The 23463-nt window shown below is 27.1% G+C and overlaps 2 protein-coding genes across 2 annotated transcripts; one reads left to right on the forward strand and one right to left on the reverse strand.

Moving 5' to 3' along the window:
• Nucleotides 1–15708: 15708 nt before the first annotated feature.
• ASPZODRAFT_126218 (hypothetical protein) lies at nucleotides 15709–17892 on the forward strand (the record flags this gene model as incomplete). Its single annotated transcript, XM_022721466.1, has 6 exons — nucleotides 15709–15749; nucleotides 15848–15999; nucleotides 16082–16172; nucleotides 16223–16763; nucleotides 16824–17719; nucleotides 17778–17892. The coding sequence occupies 6 exons, from the start codon at nucleotides 15709–15711 to the stop codon at nucleotides 17869–17871; spliced, it is 1815 nt and encodes a 604-aa protein (XP_022576533.1). The 3' UTR covers nucleotides 17872–17892.
• A 155-nt stretch (nucleotides 17893–18047) lies between these two features.
• ASPZODRAFT_105920 (hypothetical protein) lies at nucleotides 18048–19643 on the reverse strand (the record flags this gene model as incomplete). The annotated part of the gene is made up of 6 exons (XM_022720923.1): nucleotides 19580–19643; nucleotides 19296–19493; nucleotides 18904–19209; nucleotides 18537–18815; nucleotides 18349–18485; nucleotides 18048–18282 (listed from the first exon to the last, which is right to left on the reverse strand). Exons 2-6 carry the CDS (start codon nucleotides 19404–19406, stop codon nucleotides 18048–18050), a joined length of 1068 nt encoding a protein of 355 aa, XP_022576534.1. The 5' UTR covers nucleotides 19407–19493; nucleotides 19580–19643.
• Nucleotides 19644–23463: the final 3820 nt, after the last annotated feature.

Below are 23463 nucleotides of genomic sequence, written 5' to 3' on the forward strand. Positions count from 1 at the left end.
TCTTAGGCTATATTAATATAAAGATACTCTTTACTTCTATAAAAAAATATATAATATTTATTAAGGGGTTCTTTTATAATTTCTAAATAACTATAATAATATAATTATTAATCTAATAATCTTTAAGAAGTAGTACTATAGTATAATTAATAAAATTCTTAATATTATATTATAAAACTTAAAGTCTTTATATTAATAAGATTTATATTTTTTTTAATAATATTATTCTTTATAATATTACTTCTTATAATAATAGTCTAGTTATTATTAAGAGTATAATTTATAAAGATATAATATTTATTATTAATATTATTTATTTTAATTTAGTCTTCTTCTTATAGGGCCTAAATATTTTATTATAATTATTTTTTTATCTAATTTATCTTTATCTTACTTAAGAAGTATCTATTCCTTATTAAATTAAATATTTATATATATATTAAATATCCTTTATAATATATCTTTAATTATTTAGCTTATTATTTTAATTATTAAATAAAAGTAAGTTATAGTAAGTCTCCTAAGGTGTCCTTCTTAAGTATTTTTATTATTTAAAATAGTATTTAATTATCCCTTTAAGGGGTTAACACTACTAAAGTAAGTAAAAATATAATAATTATTTTATAATAATAATAATTAAGAAGTAGTATTATTATAAAGATATTTAATTACTTTAATATCCTTATTAAGATTAATAGTATTATTTTTAATAATAGTTATTTTATACTTTTTATATTAATAAATTTAATAATAATAATTAGCCTCTTTTATTCTAGATTAAGAATAAAAGTATAAATAAGAATTAAGTCTCTAAATATATTATTAATTTTTTAATATTTATTATATAACTTAATTAAATATTATTATTTTTACTTTAATATTATTAATATTATAATTAATAATTTAAAGTTAATAATTAAGGATTAAGTAGCCTTTTATTAATTTAAGTTTAACTTTATATCTTAAGGTTTCTTTTAAGATAAGATATTAATATTTAAATTATCTATTATTAAGATCTTTAGGCTTAATAATAAGTTTATCTTAAATAAACTATTTTTTATATAATCTTAAGATATTATATTATTATTAGGAGATAATATATTAGAGATTATTAATCTATAATTATTTAATTTTAATATAATTAGCTCTATAAGGGCTTAATTTAATCCTTAATATTAATTAGCTTTATATCTTTTATTACTATACCCCCTTATAGGGGTTAATCTTATATATTTCTAGTTTTTAAGGGTTTTAGCCCTCCTTAAGGATAATAATAATTTTTAATATTTTAATTTCTTAAGGCCTTAAATATATTATGGTTTCTTAGGCTTCTTAAAGTATTATAGTTTTTATTACTTTACTTTATTTATTTTACTTTATATTTATTATTATATAAGATAATTTATATTTATAGTAGTATAAGGTCCTTAATAATTAATATAGATATATTAATCTTTTTAATTTTTTATTAAGTACCTAGTCTTATTATAATTATTAATATAAAAAAAATATTTAATTAAGAAAGTATAGCTATATTAAATATAATTAAAAATATAATATTTTATATATTAAATTATTTAATATTTTAGATTAAATAGCTCTACTTAATATTTAGTTTTATAAAGATATATAGTATCTTAAAGGAGAGTATTTATATTCTTTATATAATAAAAGTTAATAATAAGAGAGCTCTTTATCTTTTTACTTATAATTTTATACTTAATAATTTATTTTATATATAAGATATAAATATTTAAAATTATTTTAATATTATTAGCTAGTAGTTTCTCTATAACCTTTATTTAAACTACTTCTCTTTAGGGGAACTAGCTTTAAAGAATATAATATATTAAAATAATATATTAATTAATTATTTATTATATATATCTTCTTTATCTTTTATAAATAGTTAATTTACTACTTATTATAGCTAATTAATATCTTATAATTAAATTATAATATTAAGAAGATATTAAGATCTTTATTATATAAAACTTTTATTATAGTTATTTAAATTCTTATTATTAAGTTTTTTATTTTATTAAATACTTTTTAGATATTTCTTTATATTACCATAATATAATATCTTTAATAAGGTAGTTTCTTAATATCTTAATAAATCTAGATATAATAGATATTAAAGTCTAGTATAATAATTAAGATAATATTAATTAAAGAAGAGGCTAATATTAATATTAATAAAAAAATAAATAAATATTAAAGAGTTAAAAAAAATAAAGAAGTTAAAAAATAATTATTTTTATTATTTATTTTTAACTATTAGCTTAAGAGGGTAGTATAGATATTTTAAAATATCTTTATTTAATATATAGTTAAAATAATTATTTTATTAAGGGCTATTATTATAAAAAAAAAGTACTTTATTAAAAATCTCTTATTTAAGTTATTTTTTTTATATTTTTATACTTCTTAGTAGAAGTTCTAGATAATAAATAATAATTTAATTAAATTATTATTATTAATAAGTAGGATTTCTAGCTAATTAATAGTTATCTTAATCTTATTTATAGCTTATAGAGGAAATTAATCTTTATAAATATTAAAAAAATATATTAATATTAAGTTTAAAATATAATATTAATTATAATAGTTTCTTTATAAAGAGTTTTAGTTAATTTAATATTACTTTAATATATAAGTTCTAAAGTTAAGGAGTAATTAGCTTTAATACTTAAATATACTATATAACTTTATTTATATATTTTTTATATTAATTAGCTTATTAGTATTAGGGCTAATTTATTAATAATTACTTAAGATTATCTAGATTAAGGCCTTAATAATTTAAATAAGATAATATTTAATATAAGACCTATTTAAGCCTCTAAGCTAAATAATAATACTAGATTAATTTATAAATAGTTTATTTTAATATTAAAAAATAAAGATAATATATTTATTAATTTATAATCTAAATATAGTTAAATTTCTTTAAGTCTTTAATAGTCCTTAATTTATATAGTTAATATATATATATTCTATAGATTCTTTACTTATTTACTATATGGCCTACCTATCTATTATATAATATATAATAATATTATATATTAATATACTCCCCCTTATTAAGGAGTTAAAGACTTTATATAATATTATTTAAAATATAAGAGAAGAGGTATAAAAGGTATAAATAAAGGCTTTATATAATATTATTTAAAATATAAGAGAAGAGGTATAAAAGGCATAAATAAAGACTTTATATAGTATTATTTAAGATATAAGAAAAGAGGTGTAAAAGGCATAAATAAAGGCTTTATATAGTATTATTTAAGATATAGAAGAAGAGGTATAAAAGGCATAAATAAAGACTTTATATAATATTATTTAAGATATAGGAGGAGAGGTGTAAAAGACATAAATAAAGGCTTTATATAGTATTGTTTAAGATATAGGAGGAGAGGTGTTTTAAAAGTATATTTAAATAGTAGCCTGAAATTTTAAGAATTTATGAAATAAATAAAAAATTATATAATATTTAAAACTATATTTTTTAAATCTCTAGAATTGAATAATATATTAAAGTAGTAAGCTAAATATCCTAATTAAATAATATAAATAATAATTATTAATATAAAATTATTAAAAGAATTATTATAAAGTCTATAATATTTATAAAGATTATTATAAATCCTTATTATAAATATATGAGAAGAAACTTAATATAATAAATTTAATTATTCTAATAACTTATATTTAATATTAAAAATATAATATATAAGTATATATTAAAAAAAGATTATATATAAATAAAGAAAATAAATTTATATATTAAATATAGTTTTTTATTTAATTATAAGAGAGATAATATATATATTTATAAAGTCTAGATTTTATTATTTAAGAAGATTAAAAGATTTAAAGATATTATCTTTATAAAGGATAATAGTCTTAATTAATTGAATAATTTATTAATAATAAATTTTAAAGGCTTATTCTTTAATAATCTTTTTAATATAAACTATATAATATAGATTAGACTCTTTATCTCTATAATTAAACTTACTATTAAACTTATTGGCTCTTTAACGAGGCCTAATTTATAATTAATGAAGTATAGATATCATTAATATAGTTAACTATAAATATATTAAGTATTATAATTATTTATAATATAATTTTAATTATAAGTTTTAATATAAAAGAAATATAAGTATCCTATTATTAATAAGTATTATAAATAATTTAATAGACTCTATATTTAATAATAAAGTTATTAATATTATTTATTTTAAATATAAAGACTTATTTATTAAGGATTAAAAATATATTTATAAATTTATTAATTATTATTTAAGTATCTTTACTGTTATTTTAAGCTTTATAACTTAATCTTTGATAATCGTTATTTAAAAGTCCTTGTAAAGATATATTATAAATATTATCTTTATACTTTTTATAGGGTTATAAACTTATTAAATATAGATATTATATTAATTAAATAGTCTATTTTTATTAACTTTAAATAATATATAAAATATAATAAACTTCTTAAATTTTTTAAATTAAGTATAATTAATCATTTAAATAATATTTTATTAAATAAGATTAAGAGATAAAAATAAATAGTAATTAAAAAACTAAAAAATTATAATATATTAATTAATTAATCTTATTTTAGTTAAATAGAAGATCCTTCTTAATTAGGGTTATTAATAGTTATACTATATAATTATAATTTTTAATAAACCTCTAATAGAAGTTATAGAACCTAAAAAATAATCATCTTAATTAGACTGGCTAAACCCAACCTGCGGGTCAGGTTTAGGGCACTAGATTCCTTACCTGCTAGGTTTCCAGGTATACCTAGGGTAAACCTATACTCACCTATAGGTATAATAGGTTTTAATTAGGTAACCTATAGGTACCTAGCATATAATTTTATATACCTTAGATTACCTAAATAGGCTAATCACCTTCTTAATAGGGTTAGGCTTAGAAATCTATATATTTATTATTAATAAAAAAGTGAATATCTAAGGATTTAATTAGTTTAAAACTAGTTATATAAGAAACCCTAAACCCAATGGGTATATCTATACTAAATAGGTGAGTATGACACCTAATGGGTATACCCATGGGTTCTAATTAGTAAACCCATACCCAACCTGGGCGCAGGTTGGGTCGGGTTGGGTCGGGTTCTCCGGGTCGGGTATAGCCAGTCTAATCTTAATCTTACTATTATTAAATACTTCTAGTTATAGATTATATCTATTTTTATAGGGTCTACCTTAATCCCTTAGGTAATAATTAGACTGGCCTCACCTAAATTGGAGAACCTGACCCAACCTGACCCAACCTGACCCACCTGCGCCTAGGTTAGGTATGGGTTTACTAATTAGAGCCTATAGGTATACCTATTAGGTATTATACCCACCTATTAGATATAGGTAAACCTATTAGGTTTAGGGTTTCTTATATAACTGGTTTTAAACCAATTAAATCTTTAGATATTTACTTTTTTATTAATAATAAATAGAAGGATTTCTAAGCTTAACCCTATTAGAAAGGTAATTAACCTATTTAGGTAATCTAAGGTATATAAAATCATGTACTGGGTACCTATAGGTTTCCTAATTAAAACCTACTATATCTATAGGTGAGTATAGGTTTACCCTAGGTATACCTAGAAACCTGGCAGGTTAGAAATCTAGTGCCCTAAACCTAACTCATAGGTTAGGTTTAGCCACTGTAGTAATAATAATAAATCTTAGATACCTAGTTCTTTTAATATTAGACATATTTTTTAATACTTATTTATAATTCTACCTCTTATAGGTATTTTAGGACCTCTTTAATATATTCTTAATAATTAACCTTATTTTTACTATAAATAAATAGATTATTTATATATATTATTATAAACTTATTTAAATAGTTTATAAATATATTATTAATAAATTGGTAAAAAGTAATAAGACTATTTATTAATTTAAAGAGTATAATCTTATATTTAAATATACTATAATAAGTTTAAAAAGTAGTTAGATCTTTAGCTTCTAAATCTCAATATATATAATAAAATCTCTATTATATATTAAGCTTTATAAATATCTAAGCTCTATTTAATTTTTCAAGTACCTTATTAACTAGAGGTAGAGAATATTTATTCTTCTTTATAATTAAATATAATTTTTCACAATCTATATAAAACTATAGATCTTTATCTATTTTTCTTATTATTAGAATAAGTAAGATATAAGATAAATTAGTAGAACTAAAATAAATAATAAAATAATACTTTAATATTTGTGACCTAGTTTAGATTCTTATAAATAGTCTTTAAATAATTAAGGATATTATTAATAATATTATAGACAATTTTTATATTATCTTAAAGTTTAGAAACTATATATTTATAGACTTTTTTATTAATATAATTAAATATATAAATAATATACAATTCTTTCACATTATAATAATCTCTCTTAATATATAGCTTCTACTTTATTAATATTAATTAATTATTAAATTTAGAATCCTTATTATTAATTAGTATAAAAGGGTTAAATAGTTTAATAGAGTACTTAAGTGTAAGGATAGGTGAGTATAGTGTGATATTGCGAGTGAGTGATATCGCAAACTCCTGCGCGGCCATGAGCGGGATCACCTCGGCAGAATACCAGGGTGCCCGCTCACTGATGACGTGAAATCTCCTAACCTTAGTAGAGTAGTTATATAGAGTTTTCGCTCTATACTAGGGATTAATTAATTTTATAGAGTTCTATCGCCACCGGGTTGCTTAGCTTTTAATAAGCTAAGGGGAGATATATAAATACCTTCTCTCTAACCTATAGTAATAATAGAATAGAGATTTCTTAGAGACCATTAGCTTTTAAATATTATATCTAGTAGTATATTATATTAGGGGTTAGCCTCTATACTAACCCTAATGGACTACTACTCCGCGGATAATATCTAAGGATTAATAGGATTTAAAAGTAGGATAAAAGGGATGAAAGACCCCTTAAGTAAAGAAAGAAGAATTATTAAGTATCTTTATTAAAGAAACTAAGTAAATAAAAGACTTAATCTTTTACTATAAGTTAATAATAAACCTTATTAATAATGTATAGAACCACCTATTGTCTAAGGTGTTTAAAATCCTCTTAGTAATTATAACTACTAGGATAAATAGGATAAATATTCACCTCCTTTTTAGACACCTAGAGTAAGTACTCTAAGGTGAAAGAGGCTAAGTAAATTATCTAGTCTAGGAACTTAAGACCGCCTGCGTGCAGGTGACTTAACTCTAGAATAACCTTTACTAAGTAACTATTAAGTAGCTAGGTCCCTAGAATAATACTTAAGTAACCACTAGAGAAACTAGCTATTAAGAGTTAACTAATAATCCTAATAATTAAGGTAGACGCCCCTACTAAAAGATCTTAGAACTTAACTAGATCCCTAAATATATAGGTGAATATTAAGATGAGGGCGCCTAAAAATGGCTATAGTAAGTAGATAAATACTTTTAAGATAAAGAAGTCTTATATAAGAAGTTTATTACTAATAGAGAGAAGGTCCTAGTGGCAAAATAGAAACTTAATAGTAAGGTATATAAATAATAGAGGTATTTATAGAGCTTTATTAATAATAAGCTCTACGCCCCTATTAAAACCATGACGGAATTTAAGAAGTAGATTATTAATAACTATATTAAATATCTTAATGAGGAACACTATTAGGAGGTGTATAAGAGTCTTACCTAAGGAAAGTAACCTATTTAGGTATATGCCCATAAACTGGTGAAAGTCGCAAATTAGATTAACCCCCCACTAGTAAAGAATATACTTATTTAATAATTCATTATGGGCAGCTAAAAACAACTCTAAGGGTGGTGGGCATATAAATCTAATAAACTAACTACCTTAGCTAGGGTTGTCGCAAAATTTACCCTCTATAAGAAAGGGGTTATTATTATATAATATATCTATAGGCTGATAGGAGTGCTAGATGCTATAGATATTAATATCTTAGGGCAATTATATACCTTGCCCAGGAGGCCTACCCCTATAAATAGATATATACTATACCCCTAATAATTAATCACTAGCGCAAGAGGACTCTATTTTATATATAGAAAATCTAGATATTATATAAAGGATTATTAACTAAATAAAATCTTAATAATAACCCCCTTAATAAAGGCCCTAAGGGAGGGAAATAGAGTTAACTGCTAGAACTAGAAGTGCTAGCAGTATAAATACTTAAGGCTTCTATAGTCCCTAATATTAACCTCCCTAATATTCTAGACCCTTAGGGATTACCACCCCTATAAGGAGATAAAAAGTGAAAAATATAAAAAAGGAAGTATAAACTAATAACTTAAATAATACTAGTATAAATAAATGCGCTAGGCGGAGGGCTGCTAATCTTTAGAGAGGAGATTAGTACTAGAGAATAGAGAAAATTAAAGGTTAAATATATAATTAATAGTAAAGCCTCTAATAACTTTATAAGTAGTAAGGTACTTTAAAAACTCACCTATACCCCACCCTAATAGATTAATAAGAGCACTTAGCTAGATGTAATGCTATTAAATAGTAATTATATCTTAGTTATATATTAAGTATACCTCCTGCTATACCTTAGTAGATAGATAAGAATAACCTCTACTTAAGTTATTAATAACCTTAAATATAATATTATCTTAGAATAGATATGGCTAAAAGCTACTAACCCTATTATTAAATAGTTAGAATTAAGGATGATTCTTTAGGACTATTAAGGTGAACAGTTCTCTATGCTCTTAAAGGATATTAAATAATAAGTTATAATTATACCCTATATTAATATAATCTTAGTATAATATATACTACACGTGCTGTATAAGGTGAAATTAAAAGATGTTCTCTATTTTCTTTAATAAACTACTAAGCTCCTAGATAGGCATAAGCTATATATAAATCCTAGGGTGGAGGTAGTCCTCTAGAAGTATAATATCTTCTACTAAGAACTTATAGTAGCCCTCCTGCCTAAATAAGATATTATATATAATATTAATATAAGTGATGCTATACTTATTAATATTAGCCCTTTCTCCCTCTTATAAGAAAAGCTTAAGGAGCTGATTTAACAACTAGAGGACCTAAAGTAGAAGGGGCTTATCTAATCCTTTACTAGTCCCTAGGGCTTCTTAGTAGTATTTATCTAAAAAGTGATAAAAGAGTGGCAAATATATATTAACTATTAAGTGCTAAATAATTTAATAGTTAAGAATAACTACTTATTACTCTAAATCTAGGAGTTGCTAGATATAGTAAGTAGGAGCTAGATAATATTAAAGATTAATCTTCTATTAAGATACTAGCAGGTATAGATGGGAGATGACTTAATTAAAAAAACAGTATTTAATATAGTATTTAGTAAATTTAAATTCTTAGCCATGCTATTTAGTCTCTATAATGCACTAGTAATGTTCTAGATAATAATAAATTATGTCTTAAGGAAGTATATTAGCTGCTTTATAGTAGTATATCTTAATAATATCCTTATCTTCTTTAAGAATATTAATAAGTACTGTTGACACCTTAACCTGGTCCTTATTATCTTAAAAGAATATTAACTATATGCTAAAGTGTTAAAATGCGAATTCATCATGAAGAAACTAGAGTTCTATAGATATATTATTAAAAGGGGCTAGATATCACCTATGCCTAAGAAGGTTAAAGTGGTATTAAACTAGCTAAGGCCCTAGAATATCTATAAGGTTTGCTAATTCTTAGGATTAGCTACTTACTACTAATAATTTATATAGGGGTTTATATATATCACTATACCCCTATATAACCTGCTAAAGGAATTAGACGCCAAATTGTGCATAAAGAAATTCTAACCTATTATATAGACTATATTATATAAGGCTGCCTTTTAAGTAGTAAAGGAAGCCCTAATAACTACCCTAGTACTCTATCTACTAGATTATAAGAAGGAGTTCTATATTAAAATAAATATCTTTAAGTAGGCTATTAATATAGTTCTTCTATAGATAGTAGAAGATAGTGCTAACTATTTTATTATATTTAATAAATAAAAGCTATCTCCTGCAGAGTAAAACTACTTAATATAGAAGAAAAAGCTACTAGTAATAAAAAAGATACTATAAACTTAGGACCACTATATTAAAAATGGCATTATTATAACTATTATTATAAATTATAAGAGCTTATAGTATTTATTAATAATAAAGACATACTCTAAGAGACTTATATAATAAATTAATAAGTTTAGTAAATATAATCTAAAGATTTACTACTAGAAAGAGACTAAAGTAATTATCCCTAATATTATTAGTCACTAACCTAACTTTATTAAAGATAGGCCTAGGGATAAGGTAGAAGACATAGTCTAATAAGAGTAGTAATAAATATTTATAGCCTCCCTATTAGTACTTTAAGGCCACTTAGAGGAGGAGTAGCTAAAAGATATAATAATATATCTAGTAATAGGTAAAGCACCCGCGCATTAGGGTCTTTAATATATAATTAAAAAGATAGCTCCTAACTTCCACCCAGTGAGAGAGAATAATAATAAGCTAAAGTATATTTATAATAATTATAAAGCACTATATCTTTTAGTTCCTTTTTATATAGACTTCGTCAAGCAAATATATAATAAATTTAGACACCTTAGACACCTAGGACTTATAGGCGTTATTTAGCCCTAAGAATGGTAGCCAATAATATAGGCCAAGATTAAACGACGCGTCTAAGACTACCCCGCATATTAGGTATTATAAGGCTTATAGGAGGATCTTTAATATAGACGCCTTAACCTACTAGTAATAGCCCTACTATTTAAGAGGTGGGCTATTAACCTAATTAGGCCTCTATCACTAACTCCTAATAGTAATTAATAAATTATTATAGTAATCAAGTATGCAATAGGTTGACTAGTGGCCTATATAGTCTTAGAAGGTATAGCAGAGGTGATCACTAAATTTCTATATAATAAAATCTTTATAAATTATAGTGCCCCTTATGAGCTCTTATTAGATAATAGATTTAACTTACTTATAGTAGTAGTCTAACACTATCTAAAGATCCTATAAATAAGATACTAGATAATAATACTATATTATTTATAGATAAATAGTAAGATTAAGAATCTTAATGGCCTCCTAGATTAAATACTTATAAAGTATATTATAGAGAAATTAATAAAGATCTAGGATAAATACCTCCTATAGGCCCTCTTTACTATATATATATAGACTTATATAGTAATAGAAAAAAGCCTCTTCTACCTCCTATATAGTATTAACCCTTATATCCTAGGTAATAATAATAAGGGATCGGCAAATGGCAACCTTATAGAGGTGAAGGAATAGCTTTAATAAGTTAACTATATTTAATTATTAGTAAATAAGCTACTGTTAAATTATATAATAAAGATAAAGATAGTGCGTGATAGCCTGGTGATAAAAATAGGCTTTAAAAAAGGTGACTAGGTGTTAGTTAGGAATAAATTACTAAAGAAGCTAGAGAGTAAGTGGTTTAGTCTATATAAGGTGCTAAAAACATATCCCCTAGATATATATATCCTTAAAGAACCTGGCAGATGAGTGCTGTAAAACCTAATTAATAGTTAGTAATTAATCACTACTAAGGTAGATAAATTAAGCTAGCTATAAATATTAATGATGATGTGATAAATACTGCACTAGTAGAGTATTATACTTTAGTATCTAATTAAAATAAGGAAAATCCTAAAGGAATAGGAACTGTTGCCGCCCTCCTATAAAGAGTTATTAATAATTATAAAGAAAGAGTAAATAATGGTAAAGAGACAATAGATAATAGAGTATTTAGGGGAATACTTAAGGATAGGGAGGGAAAAGGTTAGTAAAGATATTAATAATAATACTATTATAGAGCATATAATTAAAAAGGCTTAATAAAAGGTATAATAAAAGAAATAAAACTCCCTAATAAAGACGGCAACCTAATAATAAAGGGATTAATAGAGGATAATATTAATCTCTTTAAAGAGCATCTCTAAATAAGAGGCATCTAAGAAAATAATATTTAATAATAATATATCTAAAAATAATTATAGTAATAGAGATAATTAAAAGACTAACCCTAGACTATAGGACGCCAACGCCCAGAATAGTATTAACTTTAATAGACTATTTATAGTAGTTATCTAATTAATTATAAGATAAGGTGAGAAGGTAAGAATAATAGAAAAAGGCCTATACCTAATTATATAAATAAGGGATAAAGAGATCACCCCTTAAAGAGTATTAAAAGATATTAAGAAAGAATTTATTATAGAGTTTACTAAAGAAAAGAGACTAGCTATAAAGAGCTAATAATAATACTTTAGGATATAGATACTAATTATTTCTTATAATAATACTTCTTTATATATAGAAGATACTCTTTTTATAGATCCTCCTCCTCCTCTTTCTCTACAGTAGTAGTAGTAATTAATATATCCTTATAAGCCTTAAGAGTAGTCACTTATTAATATATATTTATAATAGCCTAATAAATCTTTAGCAAATTATTAATATCAGCATTTAATAAGGGAAATAAAATAATAGGGGGGGTATTATTATAATTAATAAGTTAAAGAAAACTATTAATTAGACTCTTCTAATAAGTATCTATAGTCTCCTTAACTTTTTAACCTATAAAGTTAGAGTAAAGAACTAGAAGCTCTCTAAAATAATATACTATCTCCTTATAAGAAATAGTTAAATACTAGAGTGATATCTTTAGAGGAGTAAAACCTAAGATAGTTTAATAAGGAGTCGCCTAAGCCTCTACTATAGTTAAGATAATAAGAGTACTTAATTATAAGCTGGCTAAAGCAGCGCTAGCACTAGTAGTAGATAATAAATTTAATAAGACTAAAAGGATAGTAGAAAGTATAGTAGCTAATATAGGATTAGTGGTAGAAGTAGTAGGAGTAATAGGAGTAGTAGAAGTAATAAGTAATAGAGTCCTCTCCTTCTTAACCTTCTTTCTTTTCTACTACTTTTTATACTTATCCTTCTTTCTCTACTTTTTATTACTATTATAGTCGACACCTATGATATATTAGTAACTAGTAAGAGAAAGACCTAAGAAGAAATAAATATAAGTTGTAATTAGTACTCTTATTATAGAAGAGATAGTTTATATATATCTTAATATAGTAAACCTTATACTTATCTTTATTAATCTCCTTAATAGGAGGTATAATATAGGTAGTCTAGGGATTATTATTATAAGTATACTTTAAATAAGGATTAGCCACTATAGGCCCTTACTTAAAAATAATAGCAGCAGAAAGCTTTAATATATGGCTTAAAATTAATACTTAGCTACCCTAAAAGAAGTCCTAATACACATAAATAGTAGGGAATAAATAAATAAGCTTATAATTATTAAAGAAGGTTATATGCGCCTCTAAAGAAAGTTTAGTTTTTATTACTATTAGCTATATCTTAACCCCCTAGATTAATAAACTTATAATAAGTAATAGGCGCTAGACCACTATAATCTGTAATCTACTTTAAATAATAAGAGCCTAATAGAGGCTAAGGGGGAGACTCCTTAGTAGATAGTAAAGGAGTCCTAGGAGGTACTAGATACTTAGCCTTTAATAAATAATAAGAATAATTAGACCTATAATAAGAGCACTAGATAAGAGACTTAAAGTCCTTAAATTTACTATTAAAAGCCATTAGCAGGGGATAGTTATAAAAAATAATAATAATAAGAGGGGGAGTAAAGAAAGAATCGCCACTAAATAAGTAAGGAGATATACCCTTTATCATAAATAAAAAGGTTACTAGGTCATCTAGTAATAGTGATTATAGATATACCCCGCACCCTCACCTAGGATTAGGTAACCCCTTATTAATTAGTAAGTGATTAATAAAGTAATTAAAGAATAAGTCTTTATTTACTAATTTTAGGCCCTTATTAAATAGAACCAGCAAATCACCTATTAATAGCTAATTTATCTTAATAAGATCTTAGAGGGAGGATTAGGACTTTGCGGATAAAGTTCTAGTTAAGTAGGGGAGAATATAATATTATAAGTAAGTAATATTATAAACTCCTACACAGCTATAAGTAGGATCACCTTAGTGAAACACTAGGGTGCCTACTCACTAATAATATAAAATCTCTTAACCCTAGTAGAGCAGTTATATAGAGTTTTTACTCTATATTAGGGATTAATTAATTCTATAGAGTTCTATTACTACTAGGTTGCTTAGCTTTTAATAAGCTAAGGGGAGATATATAGATACCTTCCCTCTAACCTATAGTAGCAATAGAATAGAGATTTCTTAGAGACCATTAGCTTTTAAATATCACAATAGTAATGAGTCTAGCGTGAAAGAGGCAATGTAATAGTATTCGCGAATAGTATATCCTATCTTCACAGTGAGATTGTCGCTGAGTTCCTCTAGCTTTACAGGAACTCAGAGAGGGAGAGTTTTCTATCATGTGACTATTCATTGGCGGCGAACCTTACATTAAGTCTATAGAGATTATAAAGGTTAAAGATTTTATTACTCTAGTTTATACTTTCTTTAGTTATAATTAGATCTTTTTAAATTATTTATTATTCTTTAGGGCTGATATAGACCTAACTTTAATATAAAGCTTCTTATTTATTAATTATTAATTATTTATTATTATTAAATATAATATTATATTTTATAATATATTTAAATTATTAATATAAAGGCTAAAAAACTATTCCCTAATTATTATATCCTTGTTTTTATTATGGGTCTTATAATATTTAGATAATATTTAAAGATTATTATTTAATCTTATTATATTTATATTATTAATATAATCTAGTAGTTAAATATAATAATAGAATTATTAAGTAATTAAAGTATTATTTAACTATTATTAATTATATATAAATTAAGATTAATTAGTTAAAATATTATATAATAGCCTTAAATAGATAATTAATTAATTAATAACTTTAATATTAGAATATTAAAATAAAGAGAGAAAAAAGAAGAGGAGAAAGAGATATATTATAAGATATATTTAATATCTCTCTCCTCTTTTCTATACTAAAATTAAAATAAGAATAATATCCTTATTTACTATAGCCTGCCTAAGGCATCTAGACAGCCAGCTCACCTCACCATCACTATGACAACAGAAGCCTATAATTATTATATAATATTATATAATTAATAAGGATATTCTATTTTTAGACTTAACATATAATCATTAAAATAAGCTTTTAATTAAAAAAATATAGCCTTTAAGATATTTATAAAGAGTTAATTAGGAGACTTTAAAGATATATATAGGGTTATAAATAGATATAATTTATTACTTTTAACAATATTAATAATTATAAAAACTATCCTTATTACTCTTTTTAATCAATAAGTGAATTTTAAGTATAGTACTGGTTAAATTAATGTAAATTCATTAATATTAGGGATATATCAAAGCATTAGTGAGATATGGGCGGCTTATAGGGGGTGGGCAGCTCATTGCCAAATCATAGGTGTTTATACATCTTACTAAGCAAGCTGCACACTAAACCTAGTGTGGATTATTATTACCTGCAACCACGCGTAGCGCGTCAAGCCTGCAAAATATTTCTCTATACAACTATCCAGTATCAACATTCAAATAAATCCCCCCTACCCTAGGAGTCTTATCTTTCATAACATTTGCCCTTAAATAAACACTTACGTGAAATATGACTGACCCAGCTTCCCATGTGTCAGTCGGTGCTCTGAGGTATGGTTTTATAGTGATAAACCCTAGCCTGGTTCCTATTCACACTGATCATGATTACTATATCTTCATGATATATATACTGATGAAGTTCCTTGCAGGGCGATCTTTGATAACACCCAAACTACCGTCCTTGAGCCTATTGTTCAGTGTGTTCAGATAAAACCTCTACCACCTCAACCGAATCATCCAGAGCGCTACCGTGCTGTATTTAGTGATATTTCTAATTATGTCCAAACTATGCTGGCTACCCGTAAGTTGGATATACAAATATATGCTGATGGTACTTGAAAGTAAACTGATATTTAAACTAAACCAAATTTTATAAAATAAAGAAGCCAACCATTTCGTGACTGATGGATCGCTTCGGAAAGGCTGCTTTGTCAGGCTTAAATCTTTCCAAGCCAACTCTGTCAAAGGGAAAAAGTGAGTTTTATTTCTAGCTGACCAGCGAGTTTCTCATAGCTGACCTCCAGGATTCTCATTATTTTAGATCTTGATGTTCTTGGTGACTTGGGTGAGTGTGAGAAGATTGGCGAGCCTAAGCCACTTGAAAACAAGATTGAAGAAGATGAAAAGCATCAGTTCGCAGCGAATTCTGGAAACGGCTTTTATGCTCCCAATTTACCACATGCACAGGCCCAGTCGATGAACCGAGAACATGCAGCCAGATCTAGCAAAAGCTCTGCCCACGCAACAATCTATCCGATAGAAGCTATCTCGCCATATTCCAACAAGTGGACAATCAAAGCGCGCTGCACCAACAAGTCGCAGATCAAAACGTGGCATAATAGGAATGGAGAAGGAAAGCTGTTCAGTGTCAATCTACTGGATGATAGCGGTGAGATTCGTGCAACCGGTTTCAATGACCAATGCGACTTGCTTTACGATCTGTTTCAAGAAGGATGTGTCTATTACATATCAAGTCCTTGTCGGGTGCAAATAGCGAAGAAGCAATTCACAAATTTGAACAACGACTATGAATTAACATTTGAAAAGGACACCCTTGTTGAAAAGGTATGATCAAACCATCCACATCAGAACTGTTGATATCGTGTTCACTAAACTGTCTAACAGGCAGAAGAGCAGAGTGATGTTCCCCAAGTTCGGTTCAACTTCACTGTCATAGGCGATTTGCAGTCCGTAGAGAAGGATACCACCATTGACGTCATAGGCATCCTCAAGGAGGTTGGGGAAATGTCCCAAACTGTGTCAAAGACAACGAGCAAGTCATATGATAAGCGCGAGCTTACTTTGGTCGACGCCACCGGCTTCTCCGTGCGATTAACAGTGTGGGGTACCACAGCAACAGCTTTCAATGTACTTCCTGAATCTGTGATTGCGTTCAAGGGGGTCAAGGTGTCCGACTTCGGAGGTAGGAGCCTTAGTCTACTTAGCTCAGGATCAATGACTATTGATCCTGATATTGAAGAGGCTCACAGGCTCAAGGGCTGGTTTGATGCTCAAGGAAGAACAGAAGATTTTCAGTCTCATGTCAGCTCCTCAAACGCAACTGGCCCTTCGTTCAAGACAGATCATCTCAAGACAATTGCGCAGGTCCGAGAGGAGCAGCTTGGAATGTCTGAAGAGCCTGTTTTCTTCTCGTTAAAGGCAACAGTGATCTATATTAAACAGGATAATGTCTGTTACCCTGCCTGTCTCTCTGACAGATGTAACAAGAAAGTTACCGAAATTGATCCAGGCCAGTGGCGCTGTGAAAGATGCGATAAAACATACCCGCGACCACAATATCGCTATATCATGCTACTTAATGTCAGTGATCATACAGGTCAACTTTGGCTGAGTTGTTTTGATGATGTGGGGAGGTCAATTATGGGAACGACAGCAGATCAGTTGATGGACATCTGCCAGAACGATGAGAAAAAAGCAAGCGAGCTATTTTACCAGGCAAACTGTCGTACATGGAACTTTCGATGCAAAGCCAAAATTGACCATTTTGGGGACCAGCAACGGTAAGTCATAGTGATAAATAATTCTCAACTTAACATCTTGCCTAATAAATGTTCTTAGTGTCCGCTATCAAGTCTCCTCAGCCCAACCAATCAGCTATCCTGACGAGGCTTCATCCCTTGCTGATCAGATCAACTCCTACAGTATTGTGTGACGGATAGTAATTGAGATGACTTCGATGATGTCCTCATGGCATTCAGATGCGCAATTCTGATCGATATAAACATCATTGATGAAACATGAAGATAGGATTTCGAGCATCGATGAGAGGATACAGTTTGACATGATTGAGGATTCTATTAGATGATGTCTTGTGACTGTCGACTTTGATCATGTGAGATGTTGATCATTCCCTAACCCAACAATAAAATCTCGAGTCAGCTCGAAGCTCAGCCAGCTGCTGGCCATACTCGGAGCAACTTTCAATAAATTAGGGACAATTCCTTTGTAAAGACCTCGCAAACCTTCTTCTGTTACAATGACTCTGATGGCATCCCATATCGAAGTATACTTGTAACCAATTCCAGACATTGTGTTTATTTGAAATCGACGTCGCAGAACATCACTGTATCATGATCAGTAAGGCTGGTATGAAGGATATGACTGGGCGACTGGTTGAGAGATGGCCTACAATGGATAGGTGCAGGTCTGGGCGACCGCACCAGAAATAGCACCTGCTAACAATTTACGAAGTGGCCCAGGGCTTTTGTCTCCTTCTGGAGTCAAATATCGTCGAATGGACTCGTAGGTCATGAAGTTAAGCCCCACCTTGACAAGTTAGCAACAAGAGGGGGGAAAAAGGGATCATAGCCTACTGACATAGGGAGCAACCCCTGCAACCGTAGGGACAATACCACGATATAAGGCGATAAACCCTCCTTCGTCCCGGTACATCAATGCCATGGTGGCAAACATGCCTGGCAACTTCTCATTTGCGCCCCTCTTGCCAAGCGCCGCGAATGACGCCGACTGAATTGACAGGCGCGTTCGGACAATGTCGAGCGGATATGTGATGGTGACTGATGTAATTCCCGCTAGACCTCCACAAACGAGACGCTGCACCGGTGATAAATCGGCATGGGGGTGAGGCTCTGCAAACTTCGAACATTATCAGTCCATGAAATATAGAAAAGATTTGCAGCATGAGCAACTATAGCCAGGCTTCGATTTCTACGAACGAACTCACCTTCTTAAATATATTATAGCTTCCAAATTGCACAGCGGAGTATGGGATAATGCGAATGCAATTCGTGCCATTGCCTCTCATAAAACCTCTCCATCCTTCTTCTTTTTTCATCTTCAACAGAGCTTTCCATATCGATAACTTGTATTCCTCTCGGCCAACGCCTTGAACCTGAAAAAGTATTTTGAGCCGCTCAAGAGGGGACACTATTGTCCTAGAAACAGCACCCGCGACACCGCCGGCAATAAATGCTGCAAAAACAGGTTCGGTGAGGTTGATTTTGGCTGTGGTCAGGAAGGACGGTGAGGCCTAGTTGTTGGATTGATTAATAGGGATTTCAGTAAAAAAGCCGGAGTGAACAGTCTTCTTTCATCCAGCAGCTATGGAGATAATACCTCTACCGTATTAGTCGGTGTTGAGGACAAATGAGAGATCATGGGTAGTGTTGTTTTGTGTAGACTGTCTGGCTTCTCCTCGCCGACTTGATCTTCGCGATCCAGACTCATGTCCGCAAGGAGGGATATGTGGGTTTCGAGTATGATATAGAAGCTCAAGTCTGGCTGAAAACGAATCAATTGCGGCTTATCGGTTCACTGCTTCATTAATATGTTTATAAGTACTATTAGAAGTAAAATGATAGCGCGGGAGGCCAAAATATAATCTGCAAAAAGATGCCCACTTGGTTGTTTATGTTATGATGGATATATATGAGGAATAACTTTACTGGTATTCTATCATCATGGCTGGTTCGAGGAAAAGACCGGTTTTCATGGTCTTTCTGAGAGGCAAGGTTCAAGACTTATGATATATTTTTTCCATGTTAATACAGTGAGCGGTTTATAGAGTGGAGGAATAATGTTCCTAAAAAGCTGCTACTGGTTCAAAGGTGGATGAGCCAAACCCCAGGAACCTAGGGGCACTCATGGCTAGATTACCCCCTTAAGCTTGGCATCAATGCTGCTCTGTGGAGGTGACTACTATCACCTTTTCTATTTCACTAAAGATCCTAGTCTAGAAATATTGGATGTCCATGTAATGTGGCCTGGCCACCCCGTATAATTACTTGACAAGTACGGTGTGTTAGACATAAGATGGGTATTCTGGTATTATAGAGCTTATTATATTGTGTAATATTAGTTAATTAATCAAGCTTATTATTGAATAAAGTATTTAAAAGAAATAATATCATTTTAAAATAAATATTTATTTAATATAAACTATTTAAAATTTTAAAATACTAAAGTTCCTAAAGTGAAAATATTTATAAATTAATTTTGAATATTAAATTAGGCCTCAAATTGATCTAGACTATAGATAGCTTTATATTAATGCCCATAGATTACCTTAAAATTATTTCTATATATATTTAATAATATATAAGTATAGCTTTATTATATAAATAATAGTAAGATATTATATTACATCTATATTGATAATATTAATTAATATAAGGATTATTAAAGTTTATAAACTAATATCTTTAGTTTATCTTTTTTAAAGCTAATCAATTGATATATATGAATTTTATTATAAAGCTTATTATTTAAGAATATAAGAATAATATCAGCCTAAATAATTATTTTTACATGAAGCTTACTATTATAAATAATATTAGAGGTGTCTGCCTAGTTAGGCTTAACACTATTATGATATCATGAGCGAGTGATATCATGAACTCCTATGTGGCCATGAGTGGGATCACCTTGGCAGAGCACTAAGGTGCCTGCTCACTAATAACACAAGATCTCCTAACCCTAATAAAGTGGTTATATAGAGTTTTCACTCTATATTAGGGATTAATTAATTCTATAGAGTTCTATTGCCACTAGGTTACTTAGCTTTTAATAAGTTAAGAGAAGATATATAGATACCTTCCCTCTAACCTATAGTAGTGATAAAATAGAGATTTTTAGAGGAATTAGCTTTTAAATATTATATCTAGTAGTATATTATATTAGGGGTTAGCCCCTATACTAACCCTAATAGACTACTATACTATAGATAATATTTAAGGATTAATAGGATTTAAAAGCTAGATAAAAGGGACAAAAGATCCCCTAAGTAAAGAAAAAAAATTATTAAGCATCTTTATTAAAGGAACTAAGTAAATAAAAGACTTAATCTTTTACTATAAGTTAATAATAAATCTTATTAATAATATATAGAACTACTTATCACCTAAGGTGTTTAAAATCCTCTTAATAATTATAACTACTAGAGTAGATAAAATAGATGTTTACCCTCTTTTAGGATGCCTAGAGTAAGTACTTTAAGATAAAAAAGGCTAAATAAATCACCTAGTCTAAGAACTAAAGACTATTTATATATAGGTGGCCTAGCTTTAAGATAACCTTTATTAGGCAACTACTAGATAGCTAGGCCCCTAGAATAGCCCCTAAATAGCTACTATTAAAACTAGCTACTAAAAGTTAATTAATAATCCTACTAACTAAGGTAGACGCCCTTATTAAAAGATCTTAAAACTTAATTAAATCTCTAAATATATAAATAAGTATTAAGATAAGGGCGCCTAAAAATAACTATAATAAGTAAATAAATACTTTTAGAATAAAAAAGTCCTATATAAGAAATTTATAATTAATAGAGAGAAGGTCCTAGTAGTAAAATAGAAGCTTAATAGTAAGATATATAAGTAATAGAGATATCTATAGAGCTCTATTAATAATAAGCTTTATACCTCTATTAAGACTATAATGAAATTTAAGAAATAAATTATTAATAACTATATTAAATATCTTAATAAGGAACACTACTGGGAGGCATATAAGAACCTTATCTAGAGAAAATAATCTATTTAGATATATATCTATAAATTAATAAAGATTATAAACTAGATTAACTCTCTACTAATAAAAAATATACTTATTTAATAATTTATTATAGGCAGCTAAAAATAACTTTAAGGGTAATAAGCATATAAATCTAATAAACTAACTACCTTAGCTAAGGTTATTATAAAATTTACTCTCTATAAAAAAGAAGTTATTACTATATAATATATTTATAGGCTAATAGAAGTATTAGATACTATAGATATTAATATCTTAAGATAATTATATACCTTATCTAGGGGGCCTACCCTTATAAACTAATATATTCTGCACCCCTAATAATCTCTCACCCACATAAAGAGGCTCTACTTTATATATAGGAAACCTAAATATTATATAAAGAATTATTAACTAAGTAAAGTTTTAATAATCACCTCTATAATAAAGGCCCTAAAAGAGGGAAATAGAGTTAATTATTAAAACTAGAAGTACTAGTGGCGTAAATATTTAAGACTTCTATAATCCCTAATATTAATCTCTCTAATACTCTAGACTCTTAAGGGGTACCACCCCTATAAAGAAAATAAAAACTAAAAACCTAAATGATACTAATATAAATTAATGCCTTAAGTAGAGGGCTGCTAATTTTTAGAGGAGAAATTAATATAGAAGAATAAGAGAAAAAAAAGATTAAATATATAATTAATAGTAAAGTATTTAATAACTTTATAAGTAGTAGGGTACTTTAAAAACTTATTTATACCTTATCTTAATAAAGTAATAAAGATATATAGCTAGATGTAATACTACTAAATAATAATTATATTTTAGCTATATATTAAGTATATCTTCTACTATATTTTAGTAGATAAATAGGAATAACCTCTACTTAAATTATTAATAACCTTAAATATAATATTATCTTAAGATAGATATAGCTAAAGACTATTAACCCTATTATTAAATAGTTAAAATTAAGGATAGTCCTTTAGGACCACTAGGGTAAATAGTTCTTTATACTTTTAAAGAATATTAAATAATAGATTATAATTATACTATATATTAATATAATCTTAATATAATATATATTATATATATTATATAAGGTAAACTTAAAAGGTGTCCTCTATTTCCTCTAATAAACTACTAAGCTTATAGATGAGTATAAGTTATATATAAACCTTAAGGTAGAGGTAGTCCTCTAGAAATATAATATCTTTTACTAAGAACTTATAGTAGCCCTCTTATCTAAGTAAGATATTATATATAATATTAATATAAGTAATATTATGCCTATTAATATTAGCCCTTTCCCTCTCTTATAAGAAAAACTTAAAGAACTAATTTAATAACTAGAGGATCTAGAGTAAAAGAGGCTTATTTAACTCTCTACTAGCCCCTAGGGCTTCCTAATAGTATTTATCTATAAGATAATAAGGGAATAATAAATATATATTAACTATTAGATGCTAAATAACTTAATAATTAAGAATAACTATTTACTACCCTAGATTTAAGAGTTATTAGATATATTAAGTAGAAGCTAGGTAATATTAAAGATTAACCTCTTATTAAAATATTAATAAATATAAATAAGGAGCAGCTTAGTTAAGAAAATAGCATTTAATATAATATTTAGTAAATTTAAATTCTTAACTATATTATTTAGTCTTTATAATATACTAGTAATATTCTAGATAATAATAAATTATATCTTAAGGAAGTATATTAGCTACTTTATAATAGTATATCTTAATAATATCCTTATCTT

Source organism: Penicilliopsis zonata, assembly GCF_001890105.1.
Source record: "Penicilliopsis zonata CBS 506.65 unplaced genomic scaffold ASPZOscaffold_51, whole genome shotgun sequence".
NCBI classification, from domain to species: domain Eukaryota; kingdom Fungi; phylum Ascomycota; class Eurotiomycetes; order Eurotiales; family Aspergillaceae; genus Penicilliopsis; species Penicilliopsis zonata.